This window comes from Podospora anserina, chromosome 4, assembly GCF_000226545.1.
Source record: "Podospora anserina S mat+ genomic DNA chromosome 4, supercontig 1".
Lineage (NCBI taxonomy): Eukaryota > Fungi > Ascomycota > Sordariomycetes > Sordariales > Podosporaceae > Podospora > Podospora anserina.
Genome location: NW_001914834.1, coordinates 676,850 through 703,672, shown reverse-complemented (window position 1 = coordinate 703,672; position 26,823 = coordinate 676,850). Strand labels below are relative to the sequence as shown.

Sequence of the window (26,823 nt, the reverse complement as noted above, 5' to 3'; positions counted from 1 at the left end):
CACAGCAGCCAACTGCCGTCGTATGGTTGAGGTAAGTTCGGAGAAAAGGCTGACAATGCGGTGAGTTCATGGCAGACTAACCAAGGCTTTTACCCTAAACCCAGGTTCTAGTATCGCCCTGCATGTAAGCCAGCAGTTTTCATGCTCGCTACCGACTTTTCTCACCATTCCACGCCGTTATTGTCTCACTATTGACTGCGTGTTCCATTCTCCTTATCCAAACTCCCGCCACGGGGCATCTGCCCGTTTTGGGGGCTCGAATGCAAGATGACGGTGATCTTGCCGGAATACAGGACGGAGAAAAATCCGTTTGGGGATAGCACTGGACGTCACGTCATTGTTGACTTTGTCTAGACGATAACAAGAGGGTCAAGTAGAACACAGCAAGGATAAAAGGGTCAGTGAAGCCAAAAGCATCTAGGATCTTAGTACCAGTTGGCCCATCGAGTCTTCTTCAAGGCAGAACTCAAGATGCAGTCCATTGTGGCTTCCCTCGTGGCCGTTGCCTCTTTGATCTCGGTGGTGAAGGGAGATACTTGTTCCGAGCTTCGAGCAAACACCAACATCGAAGTCTCGGCACCCATCTCGCCGACATATATTGCCGAGCAAACCGAGTACTGGTCCGCATCCTGCAGCGCCCTCAAGCCGTCCTGCATCATCTTCCCCAAGTCTGCAGCCGAAGTATCCACCATCATCTCGGTTCTCAACACCAACGACGAGCACTTTGCCGTGAAATCCGGTGGCCACTCCCCAAACAACTACTACGCTTCTGTTGACGGCGGTCCCTTGATCTCGACCCAGAACCTCGACCATGCCAACCTAGATCCTGCAACCGGCATCCTCGACTTTGGTCCCGGCAACCGTCTCGACGGCCTGGCCCAGAAGCTCCAAGGCACTGGCTGGACCTTTGTAGGCGGCCGCATCGGCAACACGGGCACAGGCGGTCTCATGCTCGGCGGAGGTCTTTCATACATGTCCGCCCAACACGGCTGGTCTGCTTCCTCCGTCCTCGAATACGAACTCGTCCTCCCCAACGGCACCATCACCTACCCCTCTGCAACCAACCACCCCTCCCTATTCAAAGCCCTCAAAGGCGGCGGCAACAACTTCGGCATCGTCACCAACTACAAAACCCAAGCCTACCCACAAGGCAACGTCTGGGGCGGTAACCTCCTCTTCCTCCGCACCCCAGCCACAGACAAGAAGATCCTCCAAGCCGTCCGCGACTTCACCGAATACAACACCGACGACCGCGCCGCCGTCATCGTCACGGCCGAGCGCGCACAAGTCAATCTCGTCGACTCCTGGATCCTCTTCCTCTTCTACGACGGCCCTACCCCACCCGCAGGAACCTTCACCAACTTCACCTCCATCGGCCCCATAGCCAACACCGCCCGAACCCGCACCTACGCCGACCTAATGACCTTCTCCAACTGGGTCGTGCTGAAAGGATTCCAAGTCCAAATCGGGACAGAAACAATCCCCTTGCCGTCCACGACTCACTCTGTCGAAGTGTTGGAGGGAATCCACGCCCACTGGAGAAACATCTCCCTCACCACGCTCGCCGTTCCCGGGATTGTGGCTAGCATAGCCTACCAACCGTTCCCTAAACGCATTGCTGCCGCAGCGAGGGAAAAGTCCCCTGATTTGATCGATGCTGATCCTGATGCGGATAAGCTGATTATTGAGATGAATTATGCTTTTCTCAACCCGTTGGATTACCCCCTTATGGATGGCAAAATGCAGGAGACATATACCGGGATCCGGGAAAGGGTCTTGAGCTGGCAGGCGGAGGGGAAATTACCTGACAATGTTGACTTGCCGGTGTTTATGAACTATGGGTTCTACAGACAGGATTATTTCGGGAGGTTGAAGCCGGAGAATAGGGCGTTGGCGAGGGAGGTGGCGGAGGAGGTTGATCCGGAGGGGTTGTTTAGGAATCGGACTGGGGGGTGGAAGCCATAAGCGGTGAGATATAAAGTCGATGTAGCGTCTGTGTTTGGTAGCACTTAATTACACTGTCATCGTCATAACAAAACTCCCTCCACCTCCTATTCCCTACGTCGCTTGCCTGTTCGAGATCAAGACAAAACTGCCAAACCGCCACCTGGTACTGCTTGAGTCCCATATCGTACGCCTTGACAGCGTACACCACTGACGCAACCCCAAGCGCGATGCTCGCCAGCGTGTATATCCCGACCGCGGTGGCTATCCAGAATGTGGCAAACTGCAATAGGTTCTCTCCTGTCCTGTCCAGTCGTAGCTGCTGGATTCTCACTGGTGAGCCCTTTGAGATGTTTGGATTCAAATAGGTAGTACTGGAAGTTAATTCTTTGTGCAGCTCTTGATTGTTCGGGGGCGTGGGTAGTGACGCAGGATACTCACAGCTTGGTAGGCATGGTCATTGCTGCTCATGAGAACGAGCCATATATCCACATCGTGACTCGTGAGAAGCTCTTTGCCGATATCAAGGCAGCTCTGCCCGCAGGTTTCGACGCCACTCTTCCCTCCAGGGGAGAGCCGTCCATATCATCAAACTCAGACCACCAAACCAAAGTCCCCTCCACAGCACGAACGAGCAGCTGAGATCATGAAAGCAATCACAATTACCGAGAGGCAAAGACTTTGGCAGAAACCAACCTTGACGTTCCACATGACACTTGGAGCGAGGCATAAGAACTTGGAACAGCTTGGACTGGCCATTTACAAGGCTCACCAAATTCCGCAAGACTTTTTTCTCTGGCGACGAAGAATTGGTTAAAGACATGGTTAGATTTGTAAGTTTACCCATACACATGGCCCATTTGGAACAAAAGGCTGACAAGCGGAAGCGGCTTCAACTTGGTACGCAGTATGCCATCACACCAGGTAGCACGATCCTCCTCAAGGACCAACTCTCTATCACGGAACAAGATCTTGCCAATGGCATTGCCTTGATCGAGCATATTCTATGCCGCATCCCACTGTCCGAACGCCCCAACGTTTACCCCAGAGGTACTGAATGCCATTCTCAATTACTGGACTGGGTCAAAGCTATGACATCGACCCAAACTGTTCGAACGTCAACTCGTCCAAAGACACCAACTAGTAGTATCACATCGCCACGAGGAGTCTCCAAGCGCCCAAGAAACCCCGGTGATGATTTCGAGGTGTCAAAGGCGAAGTGCCGACAGGAAAAGCAAGCAGCACATGATGACTGCCTCAAGTCGATGAAAACATGGAAACCGGGTGCTCGCAAGGACATCCGACCTGCTACCACCGATGCCAACCCGTTTCTCACCAGTTTCACCGCCTTCTTCTCTCAGTATATGGAAGGCCAAACCTCATTATTCACAAGCCATCTCACAGGTACCAGCACCTCAAACTTCACTGGGAAAACGACTAGTCGAATGTGGTGGATCTAAGGAGAAGTGTGACGAGTGGAGGTTAATGAACTTGACCAAGGTAGGTGATGGCAAATAGTACATAACTCTTATTCGTTTACTGGAGCATGTCTTTCATCTCTCAGATCATATTTTTACATGGCAGGTGAGAGGCCTCCCCAAATCATGAGCCTCAACCGCGTCCAGACTGCTCTTTGCCCCTCTTCCCCTCTCGAACAAGCCTAGGCCGAGTGGCAAACCAGGCTTAGCGTTGGGACTTGTGCAAAACGATTACGATCCGCATAAACAAGATCTGCATGAACAACCACAGCAACTTAGGGACCAATTGATTACCCATGTTGCTGTTATGCTCTTCCTTTTTCTTCCTGTTTTCTTTTCTGTCTTCCATGCATTCATGAGATTCCCCAGCGATGGCGTCCAAATTCCTTTCCATGGCCCTATTCTCGGTGGTATGCTATGCCCAGGAGCCCGTCACCGTCCCCATCCTAGACTGGGGCTTCGACTTCCCCGGATCGGCCATCTCGGTCATAGGCCAAACATCCGGCACAACAACATACTTCCTCACATGCGCCAAAAAAGACTGCCCAGTTACCCCTATCAAAACAACCCCCCGAAACACGCTCGCCAACGGACTTCCTAGTCGGCACCGCGACGTTTGTAGAAGGCGACACCCTTTACAGCGCGGCCGCGACGCAAGATCTGACTTACAAGGGTACTCCAACATCTCACCGTGCGACCTGCACACCTCTAGGATCCGGCATCAAGGAACCAGACAACGGGGACATTCATAGACTTGGGGCGGTTTATATTGATGGGTTTCCGTCTAACCGGCTTGATTGCACGTGGACTTCTGTTGGAGACGCGGGGCCTACGCCGAAAACGGCCATGGATGGGATCGCGTTGGGGTATAAGATGGTGGCTATTACTCAGGGTGTGGAGAAATTGGAGTTGGGAACAACGACAACGTCTCTTGCCACTCCGCTTGTGACGGTTCCAGGTGAGTACTGAGCGGGTTGGACCGTAGGCAAGATGTTGTGGCTGACTCGCTTGCGTAGCGGTTTCACTCGCCTAAAACCCGGCCCAGAAGTCAAACGCTCCCAGTCATGCCTTTTTCGATTTCAAGATGGCGACTTGTCTGCTCTTCTTGACGACTTTCTTGGCTTTGAGTTAAGATGAAGACCGCATGGTGTCGGGACTCTGGAAAATGGCCTCACCTCCACTGCATCACAAATGAACTATGCAGATTTGGGAGTCGGCCTGTTCTAAGCGCAGAATTCCAAGCCATATTTCGTCTTAGTAGGCAAACCTCTTTCATTAAACTCGACGACCTGACTTCCTACTAGGGAATCCTCTAGGAAATACACGCCGGCCTCTTGGATAGATACTTTTGCGTCCTCTGTTGGAATCGAACACGTTGCAGCCATGACTGCTTGCCGGTTGTAAAAGGGCAGTCCCGCTGCCAACGATCTGTTTCGGTCGCATTAAATGGCGGGGCTGGCGCACAGATCACGCGAGGTTTGACTGTGCTAGCAAACCTCTTGGCTGGGGAAGCGGAGCTTAGATTCTCCGTTATGTGGTACCTTTCCCCGTGCTTCGCCCATGGGTCCCAATTGAACTCCCCGGATTCTAATTCTCTCTTAGACATACGGACAGACAGACAAGTTAGACACTACATGCATCAACCTCGCATCCCATCGCCCCTTCATTACTCTCACAACCCCACCTCCTTACCCCCCTCAACACTCCCTCCCTGCCTCCTCCCCTCTCCATCAAATCACCCCCTGATTCTCACCATACCACAGCCCCTTCCCCTCCCTCCATCACCATGACAACACCCTCCATAACCATCACACTCCTCCTTCCCCACCCCCTTCACCACTCCGCTTGATACGAGTAACCGGCTGGCGGGACCATCTGGTGAGCCAATCATCAATCCTTTGCACACCCTGTCGGTCTCCTTCCACAGTCTCCCGCTTATCCTCGTCAACCCAGCCCGGGGTATAACTACCGCCAAAATCAATGAGCCAGGCATCGCCCTCCATATCAATCAAGACGTTCTCGGGCTTAGCGTCTCCCCAAATTACACCTGCGTTATGCAAACATTCGACCGAATGGTGTATTTGCCCAGACCAGCGAAGCCGATCCTCATTTGTACAGTCGTCCGACCAAGGCGCCAAATCCTTCAAAGTGCCTCGATTCTCGATGCACGTGAGAAGTAGTCCGACCAAACGTGTCCCGGAATGATTTTCCTCGTCGCTATCAAGCGGATAGTGTTGGAGGACATCATCGTCATCGTCGATAATTAGACCGTGAAGGCGACAGATGCGTGGGCCAGCGAGAAGGGGCGGGCTTGCCTCGGTATTCGCTAGGATCTTCCTATATAACTGTAGCTCGTGGTATCCATGCACCCGACCTGATATCCAAGTCTTGAAGAAGTAGATAGTGCCGTCGACAAGGACCCTAGATGGAACTAGCTGCGATGTCTGAGCCAGGACTTGTACATGATGAGATGAGTACTTGTTAAGCTTCGAGTCAAGCAGCGGAGACAAATGCGGTTGAAGGAAGTCGTTGTTCACATATTCACCCGGACGTCCGAACTCCTGTCGCGAGAGGGCCGCCTTGAAATATGGCTGAACGCGCCCGCTCTCAGCTACTCCTGCTTCGAGAATAAACCACGGCGGGTAAAGATAACTGTGTAGATACCGTGTTAACTCAATTGGTGGATTTGGGGCCATCTGGGTCATAAGTTCTTCAAATGGTTTTCGGAGTCGTTCCACCGCTTGCCAGGATCCTCCATCCGGATCATCCTTATATAGAATTCGGTATAACTCGTGATGCTGTTCCAGGGCATATGGTGAGGCGGCGAGGGTGCGTGCATTGTAGCAGATACGGAAGGCTGCGCCTCCATAGCCTATCTCAAGCGTGATGTCGCTCTCCAAATTGAAAGTCAAATCCCAAACGACAGATTTAATGTAGAAGTTTTGCATCATGATGGCACGTCGTAAGTAACATGTTTTGGGTAGGAGAGCGTCACCATTGTTGGTTGAGGAAATGTGTGACAATGATGTTTATTAGGGAACCTAAAGACAGGTCTGTTTGCTAGTCATCGCCTTCACCGCCTCCGCCCGACCTGGTTACCAATCAAGGCTGCCTGCATTATAGTTCTTTTTTAGTCCCGTCGGTGTTACAAGACCAGCACGGGAAGATGCAACTGATCATTCACTTCAATTTTTGATCGAGCACAGGTAGCAAGCCCTGTGGGTACAGGCACAGGTATCGAGACCAGCAGAAACTTCGGACTGGCATATGTGGCATTTCCAACCGCACTTTCTAAATGCCTTCATGCGGCAGGAGCTGTTGTTGCAATGGCCGGTGTCATATCTAGTGCTTGTCGTATAGTTGTATCCAGTGCAGCGCTGCAGTTGACCGTTCAAATCATGAACAGCAGCTCTGACGGCATCTTCACACTCCGTCGCACTCTCAGGGATCCAGAATGAAGGTTTAGAGGGATGGTCGCAGGTCAAAGTGGTCTTAATAAATTGGCACATGTTGCATTCAATGTAAGCTCAAAGCAAAAGGTGATAGTGAATTGATGATAAATAGAAGTAAGCTGGGTCTGGCTTTGTCGAGGACAAGAAACAGCTATGAAAGCAAATAGGGGAGCATCGGCCAAATATTTTAACTGCCTTCACAGGCAACGTGTGCCATGGAAGTGAGGTTCGACTCGCGAGCAGCGTGCAGCCTGTTCATCGATGAGACGTGTGCATGCGCCAACATTGCGATCGCCGCCAACACCTCTTGATTAAACGAGATACAACGTTACTTGCTCCCCTGCAAGCTGAGACTCATCATGCCTGGCGCTCCGAATCCATGATACATAGAAGTGAGGTTCAACTCGTGAGCAGCGTGCGGCTCATAACCCAAGTTGTTTATTGGAGACTTGCTGCATCCCCGCTTCCGGCCCTTTCATTTGAGCAGCAGGATGTGGGGCAGTCTTTTTCGATTGGCTGATAGGCTGCGGGGTAATTAGATGTGAACCGATAAGATGGCCTTGGCTGCTGGATAACTATATTGACAAATGCACCAGCATGGATTGATCCATATCGTTATTACTACCTTTATTGCCGCCCTTGCTCCCGTTATTGTTATTATTGCTGTTGTTGCCGCTACCGTTGCCCCTACAGTCGTCGTTACCGTTATCGTTACCCGCTGCTTAGCTGCCAAAGCTATGTCATTCCAGTACTGTGACGAACCCCTGTACAGAACCTCTGAAAGGGATACTGGTTGAAGGTAACTTCTGACAATTGGTTCGGTGGCAGCTAAACAGTGCACAACAAGATATCTCAATGTAAACACAAGATACCGTGAATACAAGCTGTGATTGCATACTGCGGAACTATCTACAAGCTATCTAGTTTCTCCATATATATAGACCGATTATCACTTTTCAAGAGTGACACCCGTGATAATTGTGAACCTCTTATTGGCTTATCCACTGATTGGCCGGGGTGGCGTTCTGCGCCCCGCATGTGTCAGCGTCGTGACACTAAGGACCACTATCCGTTGTGCACTGTTTAGCTGTACCGAACCATTCATCTAGAGTTTACCTTCAAACTGTATATCCCTTTTAGAGGTTTCAGATAGGGGTCCGTCATACAAGATCCTCCTTCCGTAGTCTATACAAAGCACCTCTCTATTTACAAATGCGTTTAGTATTTTTGTTCTGATAGCTTTGGATTCTAATTTGCAGTATTGAAATCTGTAAATAAATTCAAGGGTAATAGTACTTCGTAGTACTTGCAAGGTTGTGGCGCTTTCAGAGCCCAGTCTCTCTAAGAGTGATTCTCTAAAGGTTAGTCTGGGTTGTAAAAGGGTGTAGCCAAACCGGTGCACGGCAAGGTGCTGTCTCAACGAGTTACCTTCACAAGATAATTAGTTCTGATTGGTTCGGGACGTCCCGTGCTTTTGCGTGCGCTGCCTAGCTGCCAATCCATCAACGCCCAACATGAGGGGTCGAGGAAGCCCAAAGCCGGTTGCAATAGCAACATCAATCACTTCAAAGCTTCGAGCCCACCGAGACTCGCAATATCGTGGTCAACCGTCCCGTGTCTCTCTCGAACAGCAGCTGCATCTCTGAACAGCTTGCGTTCTCCTACTCTACCCTTGCGCGCCCCTCATCACGATTGGTCTAAGCCCGCGATAGTTCTTAAACACATTACAAAGGGTCTTCCTCATACACTATAACTACCCAGTAAGATAAATTCCAACACCAGACAATCGCGGCGCGCTATTTACTTCAGTTTCTAATTATTTTGTTCCCGCAGATCGCAAATATCCTCGTCTATCTATCGCACCTACCGCTCCACCCTTTTACCTTTCCGGCCGAGCCTCGGCGGTCCCGAACCATGCGTCTCCTGGAACGTGATGATGCCGGCGAGATCCGCCCGACGAAGGACCTGCCCAGCGGCAAGATTCCGCCATATGCGATTCTTTCACACACATGGGGGCCCGATGAGGAGGAAGTCAGCTACAAAGATTTAAAGGACGGCAGAGCCGTAAGCAAACTCGGCTACAACAAGATCCGGTTTTGTGCAGATCAAGCTTGGCGTGACGGGCTGAAATTCTTCTGGGTAGACACATGCTGTATCGATAAGTCCAACAGCACTGAGCTTCAGGAGGCGATCAACTCTATGTTCAGGTGGTATCGCGATGCGGCTAAGTGCTATGTCTATCTTACAGACGTCTCAACGGACAAGCGAGACGCCGACGGCGATCCTAGTTGGAAATGGGCTTTTCAGAAATGCAAATGGTTTACTCGAGGATGGACCCTCCAAGAACTTATTGCTCCGACATCAGTCGAGTTCTTTTCAAGGGAGAAGGCGCGTATTGGAGACAGGAACTCTCTAGAGCGAATGATCCACGACGTAACGGGAATTCCCCTCGAGGCCCTCCGAGGTAGTCCTTTGTCTGATTTCAGTGTCCATGACCGGATGGCATGGATGAAGCAACGCAATACAACACGTGAAGAAGACATGGCATACTCGCTTTTCGGTATCTTCGACGTCCATCTGCCTCTTATCTACGGCGAAGGAAAAGAGAAGGCCCTTGAGCGGTTGCGAGAGAAGATTGGGAAGGATGACGGCTGTCTGGCCGACCTGCGTGTCACCGACCCTCGCCACGATAAGAAGCGGATCGAAGCTGCCAAGGGCGGCCTCCTGAAAGACTCCTACTGTTGGGTTCTCAGCAACGTCCAATTCCAACAATGGCACGACGGTGACGATCAACGGCTGCTCTGGATCAACGGCGACCCCGGCAAAGGCAAGACTATGTTGCTCTGCGGCATCATCGACGAATTAAAAAAGTCTACACCACCTGGCCTTCTATCCTTCTTCTTTTGCCAAGCCACCGACTCGCGCATTAATAATGCCACTGCCGTCCTCCGCGGTCTAATCTACCTTCTTGTCAGCCAACAACCAGCACTCATCTCACACGTACGACGACCTTATGATCATGCAGGAAAAAAGATGTTTGAGGGTCCTAACGTATGGATTGTCCTGTGTGAGATCTTTACTAGCATTCTACAAGATCCCGGCTTGAGAATGACGTATTTGATCATCGACGCGCTTGATGAATGCGTGACAGACTTGCCGCAGCTTCTCGAGCTGATCACCCGGACCTCATGCACATCCTCCCCAATCAAGTGGATCGTCTCGAGTCGCAATTGGCCGGATATCGAAGAGCAATTGGAAACAGCCACGCAGAAAGCGAGGCTAAGCCTCGAGCTCAACGCCGAATCTATTTCTACTGCTGTCAACGCATTTATCCAAAACAGGATAGATCAACTGGCATCGAAAACGAAACACGATGCCAACATGATAGGCAAGATTCGGGATTACTTACACTCCCACGCAAATGGCACGTTTCTGTGGGTGGCGTTGGTCTGCCAGGCGCTCGCGGATCCGAAGGTTAAGAAGCGGCATATATTAGCAAAGTTACAGACATTTCCGCGCGGACTAGACTCTTTATATGCGCGGATGCTGGAGCAGATTGGCCATTCCGAGGATGCAGAGCTTTGCAAGCAGATTCTTGCCGTCGCCGCAGCCGTTCGCCGACCTATCAGCCTTGATGAACTCGCCTCTCTTGTTGAGATGCCGGATGACGTTTCCGATGATCCGGAGTCCTTGGAAGAGATTGTTAAGCTTTGCGGCTCGTTCTTGATCATCCGAGAACGAACGGTCTATTTCGTCCACCAATCGGCCAAGGACTTTCTCCTCGGCACGGCTTCGGACAAAGCCTCCAACAAAGCTTCTCAAGAAGCTTTCGAGCTGGTTTTCCCTACTGGGATAGAGGATGTGAGCTATATCATCTTCTGGAGGTCACTGAATGTTATGTCTCAGAAGCTGCGACGAGACATATACTGCTTAAATGCACCGGGATTCTTGATTGACAACGTCCGAGTGCCAGACCCGGACCCGCTGGCAATGGTACGATATTCATGCATCTACTGGATTGACCATTTACGTGATTTGGTCTCTAGCACAAGCTCAAAATGGGTTCATCTTCTACAAGACGATGGGGATATCCACAGATTCCTTACAACGAAGTATCTTTATTGGCTTGAAGCTCTTAGTCTACTCCGAGCTTTACCAGAGGGCATCAATGCCATACGACAGTTAGAGAGCTTATTGGTAAGTATGAGACCACTAAATGCTATAGGCTGGTCTAACAGTAGTATAGGGACATACCATTCGAGGGAGGTTAATAGCTATCGTCCGGGATGGATATCGGTTTGCGCTGTCCTACAGGATGATAATTGAGAAAGCCCCTCTTCAAGCATACACATCAGCCCTTGTATTTGCACCGACTGACAGTATGATAAAGAAAATCTTCAAGAAGGAAGAGCCTGGCTGGATTAGCACAATATCAGTTGTAGAAGCGGAATGGAATGCCTGCACGCAGACGTTAGAGGGCCATGGCAGCTCGGTCTTGTCGGTCGCGTTCTCGCCGGACGGCCAGCGCGTGGCATCGGGCTCGGGCGACAAGACCATCAAGATCTGGGATACGGCATCGGGAACCGGCACACAGACATTAGAGGGCCATGGCGGCTCGGTCTGGTCGGTCGCGTTCTCGCCGGACGGCCAGCGCGTGGCATCGGGCTCGATCGACGGCACCATTAAGATCTGGGATGCGGCATCGGGAACCTGTACACAGACGTTAGAGGGCCATGGCGGCTGGGTCCACTCGGTCGCGTTCTCGCCGGACGGCCAGCGTGTGGCATCGGGCTCGAGCGACAACACCATTAAGATTTGGGATACGGCATCGGGGACCTGCACACAGACGTTAAATGTTGGTTCAACTGCTACCTGTCTATCGTTCGACTATACCAACGCTTACATTAACACGAATATCGGGCGTATCCAGATAGCCACGGCTACCATGGAAAGTCTAAATCAGCTGAGTAGTCCGGTGTGTTATTCGTATGGTTTAGGACAAGACTACCGCTGGATTACTTGCAATAACCAGAACGTATTATGGTTACCACCAGAATATCATACAAGCGCTTTTACTATGCAAGGACGCAAAATAGTTCTTGGCTGTTACTCAGGACGTATTATAATATTTTTATTTTCTCGAGATGTTTAACATTTCGACCTTCATCTTCTTTCTCCTATATTTCTTTTTCTTTTTTACTACCAAAGGGGTGTGGGGGACGGAGTATATTTAGAGACCAAATAATTCTTGCATTTTCAATCCTGCATCAAGACGATGCATATTTCCCCGTTTAGGTGGTAATATCATGGTTTGCAGCTTCTTCCAAAACGACAGGTTAGTCGATAACGTAAAATAAGCTTGTGGCAATAGCAATTGGGCCCAGCGGTGGTTCGAAGGAGGCGTAGCATTATCACGCGCTCCAGCTAGCTTGCCACAGAGATTTGGAACTGGTGGGTTAGTGTTAAACCGAGGTCCTGCACTCTTTGAGGTGTTCAACTGTGGTAGGGATATAATTGGTCCGTACAAGATCTTACTGGTGTTCCCCTGGTGGCCCTTTTGGGTGTGGGGTCTTCGTTGCCGCGCAGCAAGTGTCACCGTCTTGTCAAACGCATAAGGAGTCGATGAGTCTAGAGAGGCAAAGGTTCGAGGATCTGGGATCTATGGCTGGGCTCGAGGGCGTAAACAACCTTATATTTATCCAAAACGCGGTGAGGCGAGGTCGAGGGGTTCCGCTGTGCCGCAGGGATCAATAAACTCAGCCGAATCTTCGGCAAAGGCGTGACTTAAGGTAGCATAGCACGATCATGAAAACGAGCTGGCAAAGTTAGTACCTACCCAGTCATAAAAGAGTAGAATGGGCAGTTGACTATCACGCCTCTCGGGAATGCATTCTCCATGTATGCATCATTGGCACTAGGATCCCGGAATTTATTTTTGCCGCCCCGTTTTATTTTCAAGTTTTATTTTCTGTTGGCGCTTATGCGCCTGAGGCCATTGGAAGATAGGGGGGAGTGAATGTAAAAATGGGAGAGAAATCTTCCTTAGTTTTTGTCAGTATGCCTTCCAGAATCAGCATTGGATTTCCCTCGAAATGATAGTCTGGATGTTCTCCACCGCCAGCGAGTATATGTAGTTCTATCAACTTTCAAAATCTACTTACCTGTAGACATCTAGTTCGAACATGCAAAATTCATATAATCCCAGTCCAAATCCTACATCCCATTCCATCAATCTCAGATTCCCTATGCTCATGCCCATGTCCGTCCCATTTCAAGTCGTTCTGTTCCCCACATACTTTAACAATCATGCAGCCTTTCAATCCCGTACCCTCGCAGCAGCAATAAAATATGAATACAAAAAGTCTCATGACGCCATCCTCATCTCCGGATCCCTCCCCCCAAAATACCTCAGCTCAGGGGAACCAACCCCCAGACTCCCCCTCCCACAATGCAGCGTAGGAATCATGAGACGTCCCATCCGGCACCGCAGCCGAACCCAACACCCACGGACAAACCCTGCTCATCAACGGCTTGAGCGTGGGTATACAAGCCAGAATAATCGCCACATTCATCTCAATGGTAGACCAATACGCCATGTGAGTTCCCTCAAAATGGTTTGTCCGGTGACTCGGTGACATACCACAGAAAATGAAGGCGGATGCAAGAGACAATGCAGACACTGCATAACAGTCAGCAAACCACCTCGCCCAGTTCAACCCCCCGGTAAGACTTACAAAAACCCCAGAGCAAAAACCAAATACAACCACAACTTCTCCCTCCACGGCAGGGTAGTCATCCCCCTAACCACAGGGATAGGGATGCAAAATATCGAAAAGTCAAGCGCGATATTCACCGCCGCGTCGGCGTAGTATTTCGCGTCTGAGGGGAGACATCTCTCTTTCGAAGCGGCTAGTTCCCAGAATGAGTGGATGGGGATGCGGAAGAGGATTTGGAGGTTAATAGGTAGATGCCGTAGCATATGACAAGTGTAAGAAAAAGGTACGTCACTTTTCGTGCTGTGGCGATGACGAAGACGTCGAGGAAGAGGAGGAGGATGGAGATTTTGGTGAGGATGAGGCTTGTTCCGTCGATGATGATGTCGATGTACATCCACTTAGGGGGGGTAGCGGTGAAGCTTGAGATTGATGGTGGAGAAAAGGGGGGTCTTACGAAGCGGTAGCCCTCGATTTGGTCTCGGGTGATGGTTGTTCGGTGACGACCGAGTCCGTGGGTGATGTCTGGAACGCGTCAGTAACGGTGCTGAGTAAAAAAACCAGGGTGGACCAACGCATAGCAACGCCGACGGTGTTGGCGATGGAGAAGAGCAACGTGATAAGGATACAACAGTCTGTTAAGCCTAGCCTACGAAGGACATAACCACGTGAGATTAAGCGAAGGACGACGGCTGTGGCAGCTAGTACGACCATGGTAGTGGCACACGCAAAGAGCGCAACACCCCGTTCTGTCCACGCCATCTTTGCGCCCACGGCCAGGTCGGCATTCTCTAGAGCAAACCAGGGGGAGAGAAAGTATGAATGGTGTCCCGATGGGCTGTTAACGAACAGCAATGAGTGAGCGGTTAGTGGCGATCATGGAAGGGCGCGAAGAAGGTGGGATTCATGCAACAAAAAAAGCCGTCATGGTGTTGACCGTCGTGAAAGGGATCGCAACGGTAGTCGAGCAAATGAAACCTGATCGAGTCGAGGCGGGAAGGATGGGCGAGCCAAGCCACCGAGAATTCGTGGGGCGCCCAATGAGATTTGGTGATGGAGGCAGGGGAGCAATGCTCATGAGGCGCTAACGATTGTGACGTGACAGGGACGGGCAAAACTTGGCCCGGATGGCGGATACGAGACGCGGACGCGGGATGGGAACCCATGATGACGAATTCTGAAGAGGTTAGGATGACTTGTTTAATGGCAACAGAGGGTAGGTCACCTCCAGCGCCCTTCAGTGAGGCCAAAATTACGAGGTAGAAAGGAAGTTTCCAGACAGTGTAGTCCGATTTGAGTTGTATCTATGTATGATTGATCATGACAGGTCGGCACACACAAGATGTTTGAACCCCTGAGCCCCTGAAAGCCATCCCCAAAGTAAACAATGACCCCGATATCTTTCCTGAAGTAAGACCGGATTGTTGCTGGTATCCCTGCCCCCAGAATCGTAATGTCGAGAATCATCTCGATCAAGAGGATGCTTACATCCATTGCCACCCCATTCGGCATCTTCGCGTGCGATTACCAGGTCGTGCCACACTTGAACTTGGCCCAGGTAGCCTTGGGAAGGTATCCTCTCTCGATCTTCAAAGCCTGTTCGAAGCATCCAAAGCCCTGGTTGCTAGGCAAGGTTGGGCATCTGGTGCCATAAACGTGGAATCCCAGGCCGGGGTCATCGCGGTATTTGCCGTAAAAGTCCCACTCATACACTTGGGCCTGGGGGGACTCCTTGAAGCCAAAGGATATCGAACCAGGGAATGTCTTGCTGGTGGTCGTGCGGTCATTGTGGTAGATGGTGATGGTGGTTTCGGGGGCGTTACAATCGTTTCTGCCGCAGGGAATGGTGTAAGCCCAATCGTCCCTGAAGACCTGGATGCCGATAGCGGGCTTGCAGAGGGCGGCAACGGGGTTGGCAAGAGCAATGAGGCCAAGGCTGGCGGAGAAGAGGGTGGTGAAGGAGACCATTTTCAAGTACTACGCGTGCTGCGGCCAGAACTTGACAAGAGGATAATGTTTGATGGGTTGAGGGTGACAAAAAATGGGAGGGAAAGTGAGCGAGGGGGAAGGTATATATACCTTTCTCGATAGTTTTATCATTCCATTCAAGACCATTCAGGTCTCTTCACAGGAACTGGATCTTTGCCGAAGGTTTGATGATGTGTAAGACGATCATAGCTAGCTCTTACTTTAGTCATCATGTCAGCTCAGGGACCTTCAACGCGATCCCACTCTATTCTGAGATGATAAATGGCAAGAATGCCCACCTTGGCATCTAGCCTGTTTACAACTGCCCGATTCGCCATCGTGCTGACGTCGGCTCCATGCTTCCACCACAATCATGCCTCACGACATACTAGGATTGTACGAGTCAGCCAATCCGCCAGCATAGTGAAGGCAGGGCTCAGCTAGCAGTAACCTGATCATCTTTCGTACACTTGTTTTGCATTTTTATTGCCCGAGATCTCGAGGCGGTAATGGACGGGAAACTGGACCATCTTCCAGCCCCTTCACTTGATCTCTGTTGGACCTTTCATGATGATGGGCGTGCGAACGAGTCTAGAATGCAAGCGGTGAACGATGAGGGGCGACAGCCCTGCAAAGCAAATGAATAACCTCCATTGCATGCGTCTTCATCTCCCCAGTTCTAGATGTTATCAAAGTAAAAGGCATCAAAAAAGTCGTTCGAAAACCTCCTCTTCAAGTCCTTCAATGACCAGCCATGCTTCCTTCCAATCTCAGCCAACAGCTCCTTAAACTCCTCCTTTTCCAACCTGTAATCCTCTCCCTTCATCTTCTCCACCCAGGGCTTCCCGTCAACATTGATCCCATCCCACTGCTTTGCCCAGTGAGGTCTCGTGTTGATCTTCTTCCCTCCCCTATCACAGTAGGACAACCACTTCCCAACCACCTCTTCCGCATAGGGCACCCAGAAATTCTTCGCCGCCTCCAGCGTCAGCACCTCAATGGCACACGTTCCCAGCTTGTTCCCCTTCTGAGGGGCCATGACGATATCACTGCCCCCCATGATCCTCATTTCAAGCGGCATCCTCTGCGGGCACCCCTTACTGCTGTGGGCATAACAGGTCAAAATAGCATCCCACCACGCCCTTCTGACAACCGCATAGTCAGGCTTCGAGGGATCAGTTTCCGATGGTTGAAGCGGAATCTCAACCTCCACATCCAACACCCTGACGTTCTGAATCCCTCTCTGGAAGTGCAACGCATCCGGCAGGTAGGTCTTGACCGGCTCGTCCCAAGCCGGAAGAGTAAACATTGCCGCTTTGGAGATGAGCGTCACCGCTGCCTCGTCCATATGCAACTTCTCGACCAGCTCGTTCAATATCTTTGCATTCTGCAGCACGTTCATCGTGAACTGGCTGATGAACATGAAGAACGTCTGCGCATTCGAGGGGTAATCCTCAGTTCTGGATGGGTCAGCAGTCGCATCCCAGCAGTTAACCCAGCACAAATCCGAGTACGGAAACCAGAACCACTCCGAGTAGAACCCATTCGTCGCCAACTCTTCAAACCTCTTGATGTCGGCCGCCCTCTGCTCCGGCGCCCAGTTCGGCAGTCTCAAAGCAGGGGGAATCTTATCCATAGCCATATCATCCGGCGGAGGAACAGCCCTCAAAACAGGGATCTTCTCCGGCTTCATCAGCGCGTAGCTCATGGGTTCAAACTCCAGCGTGAGATGGGTTACGACACCCATGAGACCAAAGCACCCCGCCGCCGCCCGGAGAAGTCTCGAGTCATCGACAGCTTGAAGCTTCCCGTTGCAGTCGACGTATTCCACCTTCCTGACCAGGTCGCTCAAAGTCTGATGTCTTCTCCCAGCCCCGTGACAAATAGGTGCATTCGTCCCCCCGACCGTCATCTCCACCATAATCACATTAAGCGGGTACGAGTACTTTTTATTCTCGATGCACCACCGCCTCAGCTGCTCATTTGTCGCGCTGGCGCCAATTCTGACAAGCACATTGCCTTTGACTCGTGGCGTGCCAGAGACTACTTCCAGCGTTTGCAGCTCGGTCTTGCGAAACAGCCACTCCGGCAGGGCTTTGGCCATGGCGGTGAAATTAGGAATTCTGGTAGCCTCCGCCAGGGAGAGGAGAGAGATGGTGATTTGCCCCTGGCGGCCAAAGATGGGCGCCCAGGAGTGGCGGAAGCCCGCACAGCGGACAGACATGTCGTGGTCGCGTGCAAATCTGACAATGTGCTGGACACCGGCGACAGAGGAGGGGATGCAGGTGTAGTGGGGTATGTAGTCGACGACCATGCCCCAGTTTTTGAAGGGCACGTTTTCGTAGACCTGGAACCGATGGTTAGCCTTGTGTATCTCTGTCAAGGTGATAGAGGCAGGCCTACTATGACGTTGCTCTCCTTTTTGTGGCCAGAGAACATATCCTTGAGTTTCTGGATAAAGTTGTGGAGGCGGCCGTTCTTGTGTAAGGCATCGAGAGTGTCGTCTCCAGCAAGGCCATCAACGTCCACCGGAGTAAACGAACGGGCGTCTAGATGAACGCTCTCGGTGCCGTTGGCCCCAGGGGCTGCAGGAAACCGCACTGCTTGAACTCCACTGGACGAAACCTGGAAGCCAGAGACCCCCGTAAGGTCTTGAAGGTGCTCACGAACACCCAGACTGACGCTCATGTCGAAACCATCCGACACCTCTTCGAGAGGCTTGTCATCCGCGACGAACTTTTCCACGCGGTCTCTTTCATCCGCATTCAGTCGCTCCAAGCATTTCCCGTAGGCAGAGTCGTACTCGGATTCGCGAAAGACACGAAGCAGCCGCTTGTGGAAGTCCGCTGACTCAACAGTGACGTCTGGGTTAAGATAGTCTCTGAGGAGGGGGCCAAGACCAGGAAGCTTCTGTCCAAGAGGGATACTATCTTTGGTAGGGAGACTGTTTCTCGGGGTGTCATCGTAATCGGAGAGTCCGTCTGCAATGAGACAGAGGCGCTCGTCAACGCTTCGGTGCCAGGAGCTGGTCGAGGGCGGATGAGAGTGTTGGGACATGGCGGCTGAATACTGGATATTGGGTATATGAGGGGAATCCTGTGAAGGTGATCCTGTGCTTGGAATGTGTGCTCAAGGTGATTCATGAGGCAGAAATAGGCAGGCCATGCTACCTTGGAGAGAGGGAGAAACCCAGAAAGAGAACACGGGGTATTAATACCTTAAGTACCTACCTAGGTACTGCCTCCGGCCATCAAAGATACCTATCAATCTGAAACCGAACCGTGCAGCGGACAATCTCCAACTTGTTATGGAATCCAATTCGATCATGAAAATTCCGAGGTGTCAAAGGACACTCGTTGGGCCTCAACGGATAACGGAGCTTCTGTCGAGCGTGGACTTCATCCAATGGATAACAAAATGTTGATACATGGTCTGGAAAAGTGGGGTTGGTCCCCTTGGTCTAGGCCCTGCCTAGCTCACTAGAGCGCGGTTCAGCTGTCTAGGTCTCACCAATATTATGTGCATGAAGAGCTCATCTTAGCGACTCACAACGTGGAATGAAAAGGGATATAGATTTCTGAGTAATGCTGCGCCCTGCGGAGAACCCCGAAGGCCTACGGCCTTCCCCAGTGCTCGGTGTATATGTGACGACTTTCCTACCTACACTTCATGTTGTTTGAACAGTCTGATTTTCTTTCATAAGACTTCAATTAATGCTTTACTGCAATGGGTTCTTTGTTCCACATATGGGATGGGTAGGTAAGGTAGGATGGATGGTGGGGCTGTGGTTGGGCGTTCAAGTCCACGTTCTCTTCCTCGCTTCAGTAGGTAGGTGGTTCATCACGCATTTCGCGCTCAGTCGGTTCAGGTTTTGAGCCCGAGACGCACGTTCACATACCCGACCTTCTTGTTATCCATTTCAGCCAGCCACGAATGACTGTGTTTTCGCCAAGAGGTCACAAAGATCGCCAAATATCCAATAATTTGTGGAGAACTCTGCCATATTCTTCTGGTCACAGACATCCACAAAATTGGTGAGGTGGGAGTAATGGGTGGACTAACCCGAGCTTGGAAATTGCGTGGTCGTTCATTGGCTCAGCCCCCGGAAGAAAACCGCTGCTGAGGTGTGCATATACATGAGGAGGACTTCGCGGGCTTGAAAATGGAGCAGGATACGCGAGATTACGCCTAACGCTGCATGGAAAAGGAAATCGTGGCAACGCTCAACTGAACTGATCAACAGGTTTGTCGAATGAAGCTATATCAGGCTTGAGTATTCAGAATAAAGAACTCCGGAACCTGGGTATGGTAGCATTACAGGACAGCTCCAGCCACTCGGACCGAACGCAAAAAAGTCCGAGTTGGGTATCTTTGTCAAAAGGTGGGTTGCATTGTATCTAGGTAGCCTTGTCTTCTGTTCGCATCTTTTTGCATATCGCGTTCACAGCTTGGAAGCTGGATACAACTGTATGAGTGCTCCTTGTCAGGCTATGCCCAAGTGACTGTCACCTTTTCTTCCTGACAAGCAACATGGAGGCAATCTGAGTCGGATGAGATGACCTAAGTACAAGATAGTCAATACGGCTCTCGACCACTTTAGTTTTTTCTATGCGCGGTAGTATTCTACACAATGACAATCTGCTGAAAAGCCTCGTCACGGTTCATTTGCAACAACGCCAGCGTCTTGTAGTGAAACTCTTTCCCGTGAGAGTCGACCATGGAAGAGCACAGCGGACAGGTATTCCGGCAAGTCACCCCTCTATATGTATGTCTCGGAGCTCGGCCGGCCACTGGCATCCGGCCCGGAGACTTGATCCACAAAAGTCCCAACCTCTGGTATCTGACCTTGCCATCGTCTTCCACACTTTGTACAAGCACTAGAGCATAAACGTCTAGTGTGTTGCGCATAGAGGTTGCTAGGATCCAAACATCCCGGACTACCAACCCATTGGAAGCTTTGACGTCAGCCAACTCATCTGTTTCTTCGTCAATGTCCACGCTACCGATGTCCACTGTCCCATGGTCAAGCTCGCCGTCCGGTGGTATATCGACAAACACCCGCCACTCTCCTGCATTAGCATCACCATGATGATAATACCCCAGTTTCCCCTCGATAACGTTCCCCTCCAACGTGATCTCGCACTCGCCCACTCCACCAAAGGGATCAAGAGGGTTCAGCAGCGGCACATTCCACTTCACTAGCCTGGTCGCCTCAATATATCCATAGAAATGCTCCACCGGCCCATCAACAGACACCCAGCTAAACGTGTTGGTCCTCTTCCGCCCATGCCCTGCCACAGGTTTCTTTGTCCCCTTCCTTCTCCTCCAGCTTAGCCCATGACCAATTTGATGACCCCATATCCCGGCAATATACGCGCTATTCTCGACCAGATCATATTGCTTCACCTTCAGACGCTCCACCCACCCCTCAACCCAGGTTTGTGTCTCCGCGTTCCTGATCCGCTTCTCCGCTTGGGAGAGCAGGTGAGCGTACACCCTGGCCACCCCTCCAATGGCAGGGAGTCGATCAGTTTCTTTCGTCAGACTCCTCCGGCTGTAAGGTGCCACGATAGACTTGTACCACGTTCTCACGACGTGCTCGGGGCGAAACGTAGGGTCGTATAGTTGGGCAAGCGCGCCCGGCATGGTGCCCCATGGCTGGCCTTGGGTATTGTTGATGAGGTCCTCAGACTTGGAGTCCTGGCGGCATTCCCAGTAGAGTTGCTCCGAGGTGTAATGGAGTGTTCTAGGGGAAAGCAATCGCTCTTGGAAGCACCAACCTCTGGTGGAGATGGGGGCGTCGGAAATGGGGGCTTGGGAGTTGGTGGAATGGTGATGCCGGGGGTAGATATACAGACGACTGATTTGCGAGGTGGATGCAAGCATGGATGGGATGATCAGAGGTGCGGCTTCCTTTCGACGGGGATGCTGAGGGGAGTGGTTGTGGCTGTTGAAGCAGCCGCCTTCAGCGACGGCAGTGGCATCAGCAGCGATGCAGAACCTGGAAAGGGAGTAAATGTAGGGCATCTTGGCCGACTCAATCTCCCAGTCATGCAGAGAGTCTTGGATGATACAGAGGGCGTCGATCCAGATGAAGTGAGTGCCAAGTTGCGTGGTGATCAAAAACGCGTCCTTGAAGGTTTGAGGAAGGATGTTGAAGGGGATCTGGGTGAGTGAGGAGGTGAGGTTGGCTGATGTGGTGTTGTAGAAGGGAGAGATGCCCCAGCAGTAGCTGAGTGTGCTGTAGAAGCCAGGCGTGTTGGTAATATTTCCAGGAAGAGCAAAAGTTTCCACCAATCGTATGATCGGAGTCGTGGGTGTGAACGACCGCAGGTCTACCAATCGACCGGGCAAAACATAGGTGTTGTTGGGCCCAGGTATCGACAAGTTGTTGCAGTCATGTTCGACTTCACACTGCTTCAACCAAGACAGAGCTGTTTCTTGTGTTTCTGGTGAGGCAGTGTCTGATAGGGCTCTGCAGACTGGAATTGGACAGTCATCAGGAGCTAAGTCACCTGTAGCTATGGTCAGCACTGTGTTTCCATTCAAGAACAACATGGTCGTCAGACACATACCCTCAAGACGACACATCTCGAGGCCTGTGGTCTGATACTCCCCTGTGTCGTCGGTCAAACAAATGTGACTTTGACCAAGATATCCGGGCCCAACGGGTCGCACATGGAAGCGATCTGTGGACTGTCTTCCTGCAGAAGTAGGCGGTTCAACTTCGCGCATTTCGTTGTCGATTTCTCTGCTCCAAGTGAGTGTTACGAACCAACCACAAAGCGCGCAGCCTTGTTGGGCGCTCTGCTGAATAACTGCCAGACTATGGGCATGCGCATGTCCACCAGGTTGGCTGATAGTTTCCACATTGATGCCCTTGCAGTACTGACAGAGGCTTCCGACTGGTACTGGTGACATGACGGCAATGATTTGATGAGAGAAGTTGTGTCTGTTGAGGCTCTAAATAAACAGGGAGACAATGTGGCAGAACAGAAAACGGGGCTGTGTTGCTGTCCTGCCCCTTCAACCGACCTGAGTGTGTTCAGGCACCAGCGCTTGGGCCACCTTGCTCAACCACACATCTTCCTTTTCTTCATCGGGCTACCTCGTCGATTATCACGTCTTCAGCAATCGCCTTGTAAACAAACACCAGCCACGGGATCATGGAATCCAAGTCTTTGCCATTTCGGTATCGAGCCCTACCAAGCGTGCAATATGGATGTCAGCATCACCGAATGTTGACGGGATACTTCGCGATGTCTACGCCCTTGGGCTTTCGCTACCGAGTCAGGCGTATCTGGATGAACCCTACAACGCTACCGTGGATGATGGATCCCACCTTGGCGACTGACTGGAACCTGTATGATGGCAGTTTTGCTCCAGAGCCTCTTTAATACCCACGGCTGGTCACAACAGGGCTGTGTTGCTCTGACCGACAGCGCATTCAGCTCGGTGGGCATCAGCGCTCGGACCACCCTCCCTCAGCAACACCACCTCTCTTGTATCCATCGCTCTGGGTTTTTTCACCTAGCACGTGTTCAAGCCTGGCCCCCAATGGAAAAAAGGTACTTCTTGAGCACATCCCATCCAAAAAATAATACAGCCCAATTGCTTCCGCAACCTCATCTCCTAACCCCAACACCTTTTGGAATACAATACCATTTATCAACTACCCCTACTCAATCAACAACCACAATGTTTGACGGCCCACCCTGGTTTTTGCTCATTACAATCTCCTACTCATTCATAACCACCGTCCCATTCTTCGCTATTGGGGTTCCCACTGCCCAGAAACAAATCATCAAGTGGCTCCCCTTCATCGAGAAAGACGGCTGCCTTTGGCTTCTCTCCTGGCCAATGACCGTCCTTGCGTTGTACCTGTGGCCGGTGTATTTGACTGTCCTTCTATTGAGCACCAAGTGGGAAACGATCATGAACTATTGCTTCGCCGAGGGACAGACTTGCATGGGATTTGACCTGAGCGGATATTTGAAACGAAAAAAGCGGGATCCATATGATGAGGAGGAGCAGAGGAACCATCTGCTAGATGACGGGGCGGGGACGGTGCCTGACGATGATGCAGAAACACTCTATGGTTTCAATGGAGAAGATTCCCAGGCAGTCTGTGATCTTGAGTTCACGCATTCTTCACCTTATTCGCCCTCTTCGTCCACCTAGCCTACCTACCCAGCACTGAAACATGTCGGACTGAGCCAAGAAAGAACTCGCATAACAACTACGGCACAACCTGGCTGTGTTGCTCTGATCGACCCTGCATCCAGCTTGGTACCTCCCATTCGTATTCATCGCTCTCTCCGGCGCGTGTTCACCGAATCCTCAGGACGATCCTCTTGGCTAGTTCACCAAACAAAACCATACACCCAACCTCCCCCCTCCCCCCTCCCCAACCTCACCATCCTTCTCTACACAACCACCTCTCCATACGGTACAACAAAATGCAACCCACCCACCACTACCACATCACCACCACTAATACCATCCCCTAGCTCTCAATCCTCACTTTCCTCTACTACACCCTCACCTTCTTCCTCCTCTTCGCCCTCCCCACCGCCCACCGCCAAATCATCTCGTCCTTCCCCCTCCTCAAAAAAGACGGTTGCCTCTGGTGTCTAACCTGGCTCGTCGCCCTCGTCCAAATCTTACTCTGGCCTGTCCTGTTGTTTCTTTTTCTGTTTTTCATGAGCGCTGCAACCATCGCCAGAAATTGCTTCGGCGAGGGTCAGACGTGTGTGGGGATCGATTGGAACAAATCTCGGGGCCGAACAAGAAATGCACATGATGAGGAGGAGCAGAGAGGCACTCGGGAGTTGGCGGAAGACGGGGAGGAGGGGCCCGTGTGTGACGACGACACAGAAACACTTTACGGCTTGGAGGAGAGCGAGGGGATGGAGTTGCTTTCCTATCGGCAGGATGATCAGGCGTGCAAAACGGGGGTTCAACTAAAGCAAGTCTGCAAAAGTGATGCCAAGTATTTCTGTGGCGGGGAGGTTGTGTCACGTTTTATGAGTAACAAGTAGCGAGGTCCTGATGTTACAGCTGAGAAGGCAGTATCGTGATCATTCTTGTCTACCTCTTTAGACTGTTTAATACTTAAGCCCCAGCGCTGGTGGTTTGAAGGCTGGAGTAATACTCATCTCCCTTTCTCCTCTCGTCGTCGATGATGTCCTGAACCGACTTCGTGCCGGCTCCATCACCATAGTACTTCTCAGCCTGCTCGATACACCTGAGGTTGGCCGCCAGCTTGTTCATGGTTTCCATCCACTCCTCGGTCTTTTCGCTGTCAAAGACAATACCGCCACCGGCCTGGAGATAGGCGACACCCTTCTTGACAAGCATGGTACGGATGGCAATGCAAGTATCCATCTGCCCCTCATCCAGCTTAAACCCCTTGCCCTCTCCCAGGGAACGGACTACATCGTAGGCGAACCATCCGGTAGCGCCGGCGTAAATGCCTCTCTTCTCCTTCTCCAAGTCGTAGATCAGCTCCATAGCCTTGATCTTGGGAGCGCCAGAGACAGTGCCAGCGGGGAAGATGCTGCGCATGGCATCCCAGCGTGTGCATCCTGGCCTCAGCAGTCCCGATACCTCTGACGTCAGATGCTGAACATGAGAGAAACGGTCAATGCGCATGAGGCGGTCAACCTTGACAGTAGAGGGGTGGCAAACGCGGTTGACGTCGTTGCGGGCCAAATCAACAAGCATGACGTGTTCGGCGCGATCCTTGGTGCTGTTTTGGAGAACGGCGGCAAGTTCATCATCCTCGGCGGGGTTGGCGCCGCGCTTGATGGTGCCTGCGATGGCATGGTTGACAATCTTCGGGCGGGAAAGGGCGTCTTGCGCAGAGTAGCCAAATCTTTCGTCTTCAGGAAGGTCAGCGTAGCCGTCTGTCTTCATAAGACATTCTGGTGAAGCGCCGATAATGTGGAAGTCGGAGCAAGACAGGAAGAAGAGGTATGGGGATGGGTTCAGGGTCCGTAATGTGCGATAGATGTTGAATGGATGCAGGCTGGTGCTTCGGGAAAAGCGTTGTGATGGGACAGCCTGAATGATGTCGCCTTTGATGATGTGCTTTTTGAGCTCAGTGACGAAGGTCTCATAGCCATGACGGCCAACGTTTGATGAATATTGCTGCTCCGAGGCCGGCTTGCTGGGTGTCGCGGGTGGAAGAGGAATCTCGTTCTGTTGAATAAGGTCCAGAGTGGACTTGATTGTGGCAGCGGCCTCGTCGTAGGCAGCTTGGAACTCATCCCCGACGGTTTCTGGTAGTCTCATGTGAGTCACAATGGTAACGGTCTGGTAAAAGTGGTCAAAGGCGACGATGGTGTCAAAAAGCATAAAGAGCGCCTCGGGGATCTGTAGGTTGTCCTTGAGAGCTCTGGCCGTCTTGGGCTCAAAGTACCTGATGCAGTCATAGGACAAGTACCCGACAGCACCTCCGGTCAGACTGGGGAGTCTCAGTGATGGGATGCTGAGAACACGGTCCTGACCGAGAGTACTCTCAAGAGCACGGAGGGGGTCGCCGACATCTTCATATCCGGGGCCGGTGGCCAGCACTTTTCTGGGATCTATCGATCGTGTCAGAAGTTAAACATGGCAAAGTGTCACATTGTGGCCGGCTCAAACTCACTGGCACCGATAAAACTATAACGGCCAATCGTCCCAGTGCTACCGGTGGCGCTCTCGAGAAGGAATGAATACTCAGCGGTGGCACTGTGTTGTCATATCAGAACTGGTTCAATGACTTATTCCAACCGACTCAATTGACACAGCTCCACTCAATCGTTCGCATGCATCACGTACCCGTTGGAGAGCTTGAGGTAGATGGCAGATGGCGTCAACAGGTCCGAGGGAACTGAGTAGCAAACGGGAAGGAGGGTTGGCCGTGGACTGGCTTGGCGGGCCTGCTCAAAAACAGAGCGGGCCTCTTCAGCGGATGGCCGGATGTCGAGTTTCGCGGTGGAAGCCATCGAGAATTGGGCAGGTGGTTGGTGATCTTGAGTGAGATATCAATATCGAATCCTAGTACAAGAGAATCTCCAGCGAACCAGGGGGTGTCAGTGACTGGCAGCAATGGACCCTCGACCGTTGTCACCAAGAGCCAAGCAGCAGTGGACAAAGCTGGCCAGATTGAGATTTTGGCTGCTCACCGCCCGCCCCCACCATCCGACTTCGGTGACTCATGGTGGGCTCATATTGATGGTGGGGTTCTTCAAAGAGAGCACGTCTAACCCAAACCCTACAGCA

General features: G+C 51.6%; 7 protein-coding genes across 7 annotated transcripts; 2 read left to right on the top strand and 5 right to left on the bottom strand.

Annotated features, from left to right (window-relative positions):
- Nucleotides 1-471: 471 nt before the first annotated feature.
- PODANS_4_1940 (uncharacterized protein) lies at nt 472-1,965 on the top strand (the record flags this gene model as incomplete). Its single annotated transcript, XM_001903782.1, has 1 exon — nt 472-1,965. One exon carries the CDS (start codon nt 472-474, stop codon nt 1,963-1,965), a length of 1,494 nt encoding a protein of 497 aa, XP_001903817.1.
- Nucleotides 1,966-5,230: 3,265 nt separating this feature from the next.
- On the bottom strand, nt 5,231-6,373 carry PODANS_4_1930 (uncharacterized protein; the record flags this gene model as incomplete). The annotated part of the gene is made up of 1 exon (XM_001903781.1): nt 5,231-6,373. One exon carries the CDS (start codon nt 6,371-6,373, stop codon nt 5,231-5,233), a length of 1,143 nt encoding a protein of 380 aa, XP_001903816.1.
- Nucleotides 6,374-8,788: 2,415 nt separating this feature from the next.
- On the top strand, nt 8,789-12,026 carry PODANS_4_1920 (uncharacterized protein; the record flags this gene model as incomplete). The annotated part of the gene is made up of 2 exons (XM_001903780.1): nt 8,789-11,071; nt 11,121-12,026. The coding sequence occupies 2 exons, from the start codon at nt 8,789-8,791 to the stop codon at nt 12,024-12,026; spliced, it is 3,189 nt and encodes a 1,062-aa protein (XP_001903815.1).
- Nucleotides 12,027-15,111: 3,085 nt separating this feature from the next.
- PODANS_4_1915 (uncharacterized protein) lies at nt 15,112-15,555 on the bottom strand (the record flags this gene model as incomplete). Its single annotated transcript, XM_001903779.1, has 1 exon — nt 15,112-15,555. One exon carries the CDS (start codon nt 15,553-15,555, stop codon nt 15,112-15,114), a length of 444 nt encoding a protein of 147 aa, XP_001903814.1.
- Nucleotides 15,556-16,234: 679 nt separating this feature from the next.
- PODANS_4_1910 (uncharacterized protein) lies at nt 16,235-17,869 on the bottom strand (the record flags this gene model as incomplete). The annotated part of the gene is made up of 1 exon (XM_001903778.1): nt 16,235-17,869. The coding sequence occupies one exon, from the start codon at nt 17,867-17,869 to the stop codon at nt 16,235-16,237; it is 1,635 nt and encodes a 544-aa protein (XP_001903813.1).
- Nucleotides 17,870-20,178: 2,309 nt separating this feature from the next.
- PODANS_4_1900 (uncharacterized protein) lies at nt 20,179-22,476 on the bottom strand (the record flags this gene model as incomplete). The annotated part of the gene is made up of 1 exon (XM_001903777.1): nt 20,179-22,476. One exon carries the CDS (start codon nt 22,474-22,476, stop codon nt 20,179-20,181), a length of 2,298 nt encoding a protein of 765 aa, XP_001903812.1.
- Nucleotides 22,477-24,669: 2,193 nt separating this feature from the next.
- On the bottom strand, nt 24,670-26,546 carry PODANS_4_1890 (uncharacterized protein; the record flags this gene model as incomplete). Its single annotated transcript, XM_001903776.1, has 3 exons — nt 24,670-26,144; nt 26,207-26,289; nt 26,380-26,546. 3 exons carry the CDS (start codon nt 26,544-26,546, stop codon nt 24,670-24,672), a joined length of 1,725 nt encoding a protein of 574 aa, XP_001903811.1.
- Between the last annotated feature and the right edge of the window lie 277 nt (nt 26,547-26,823).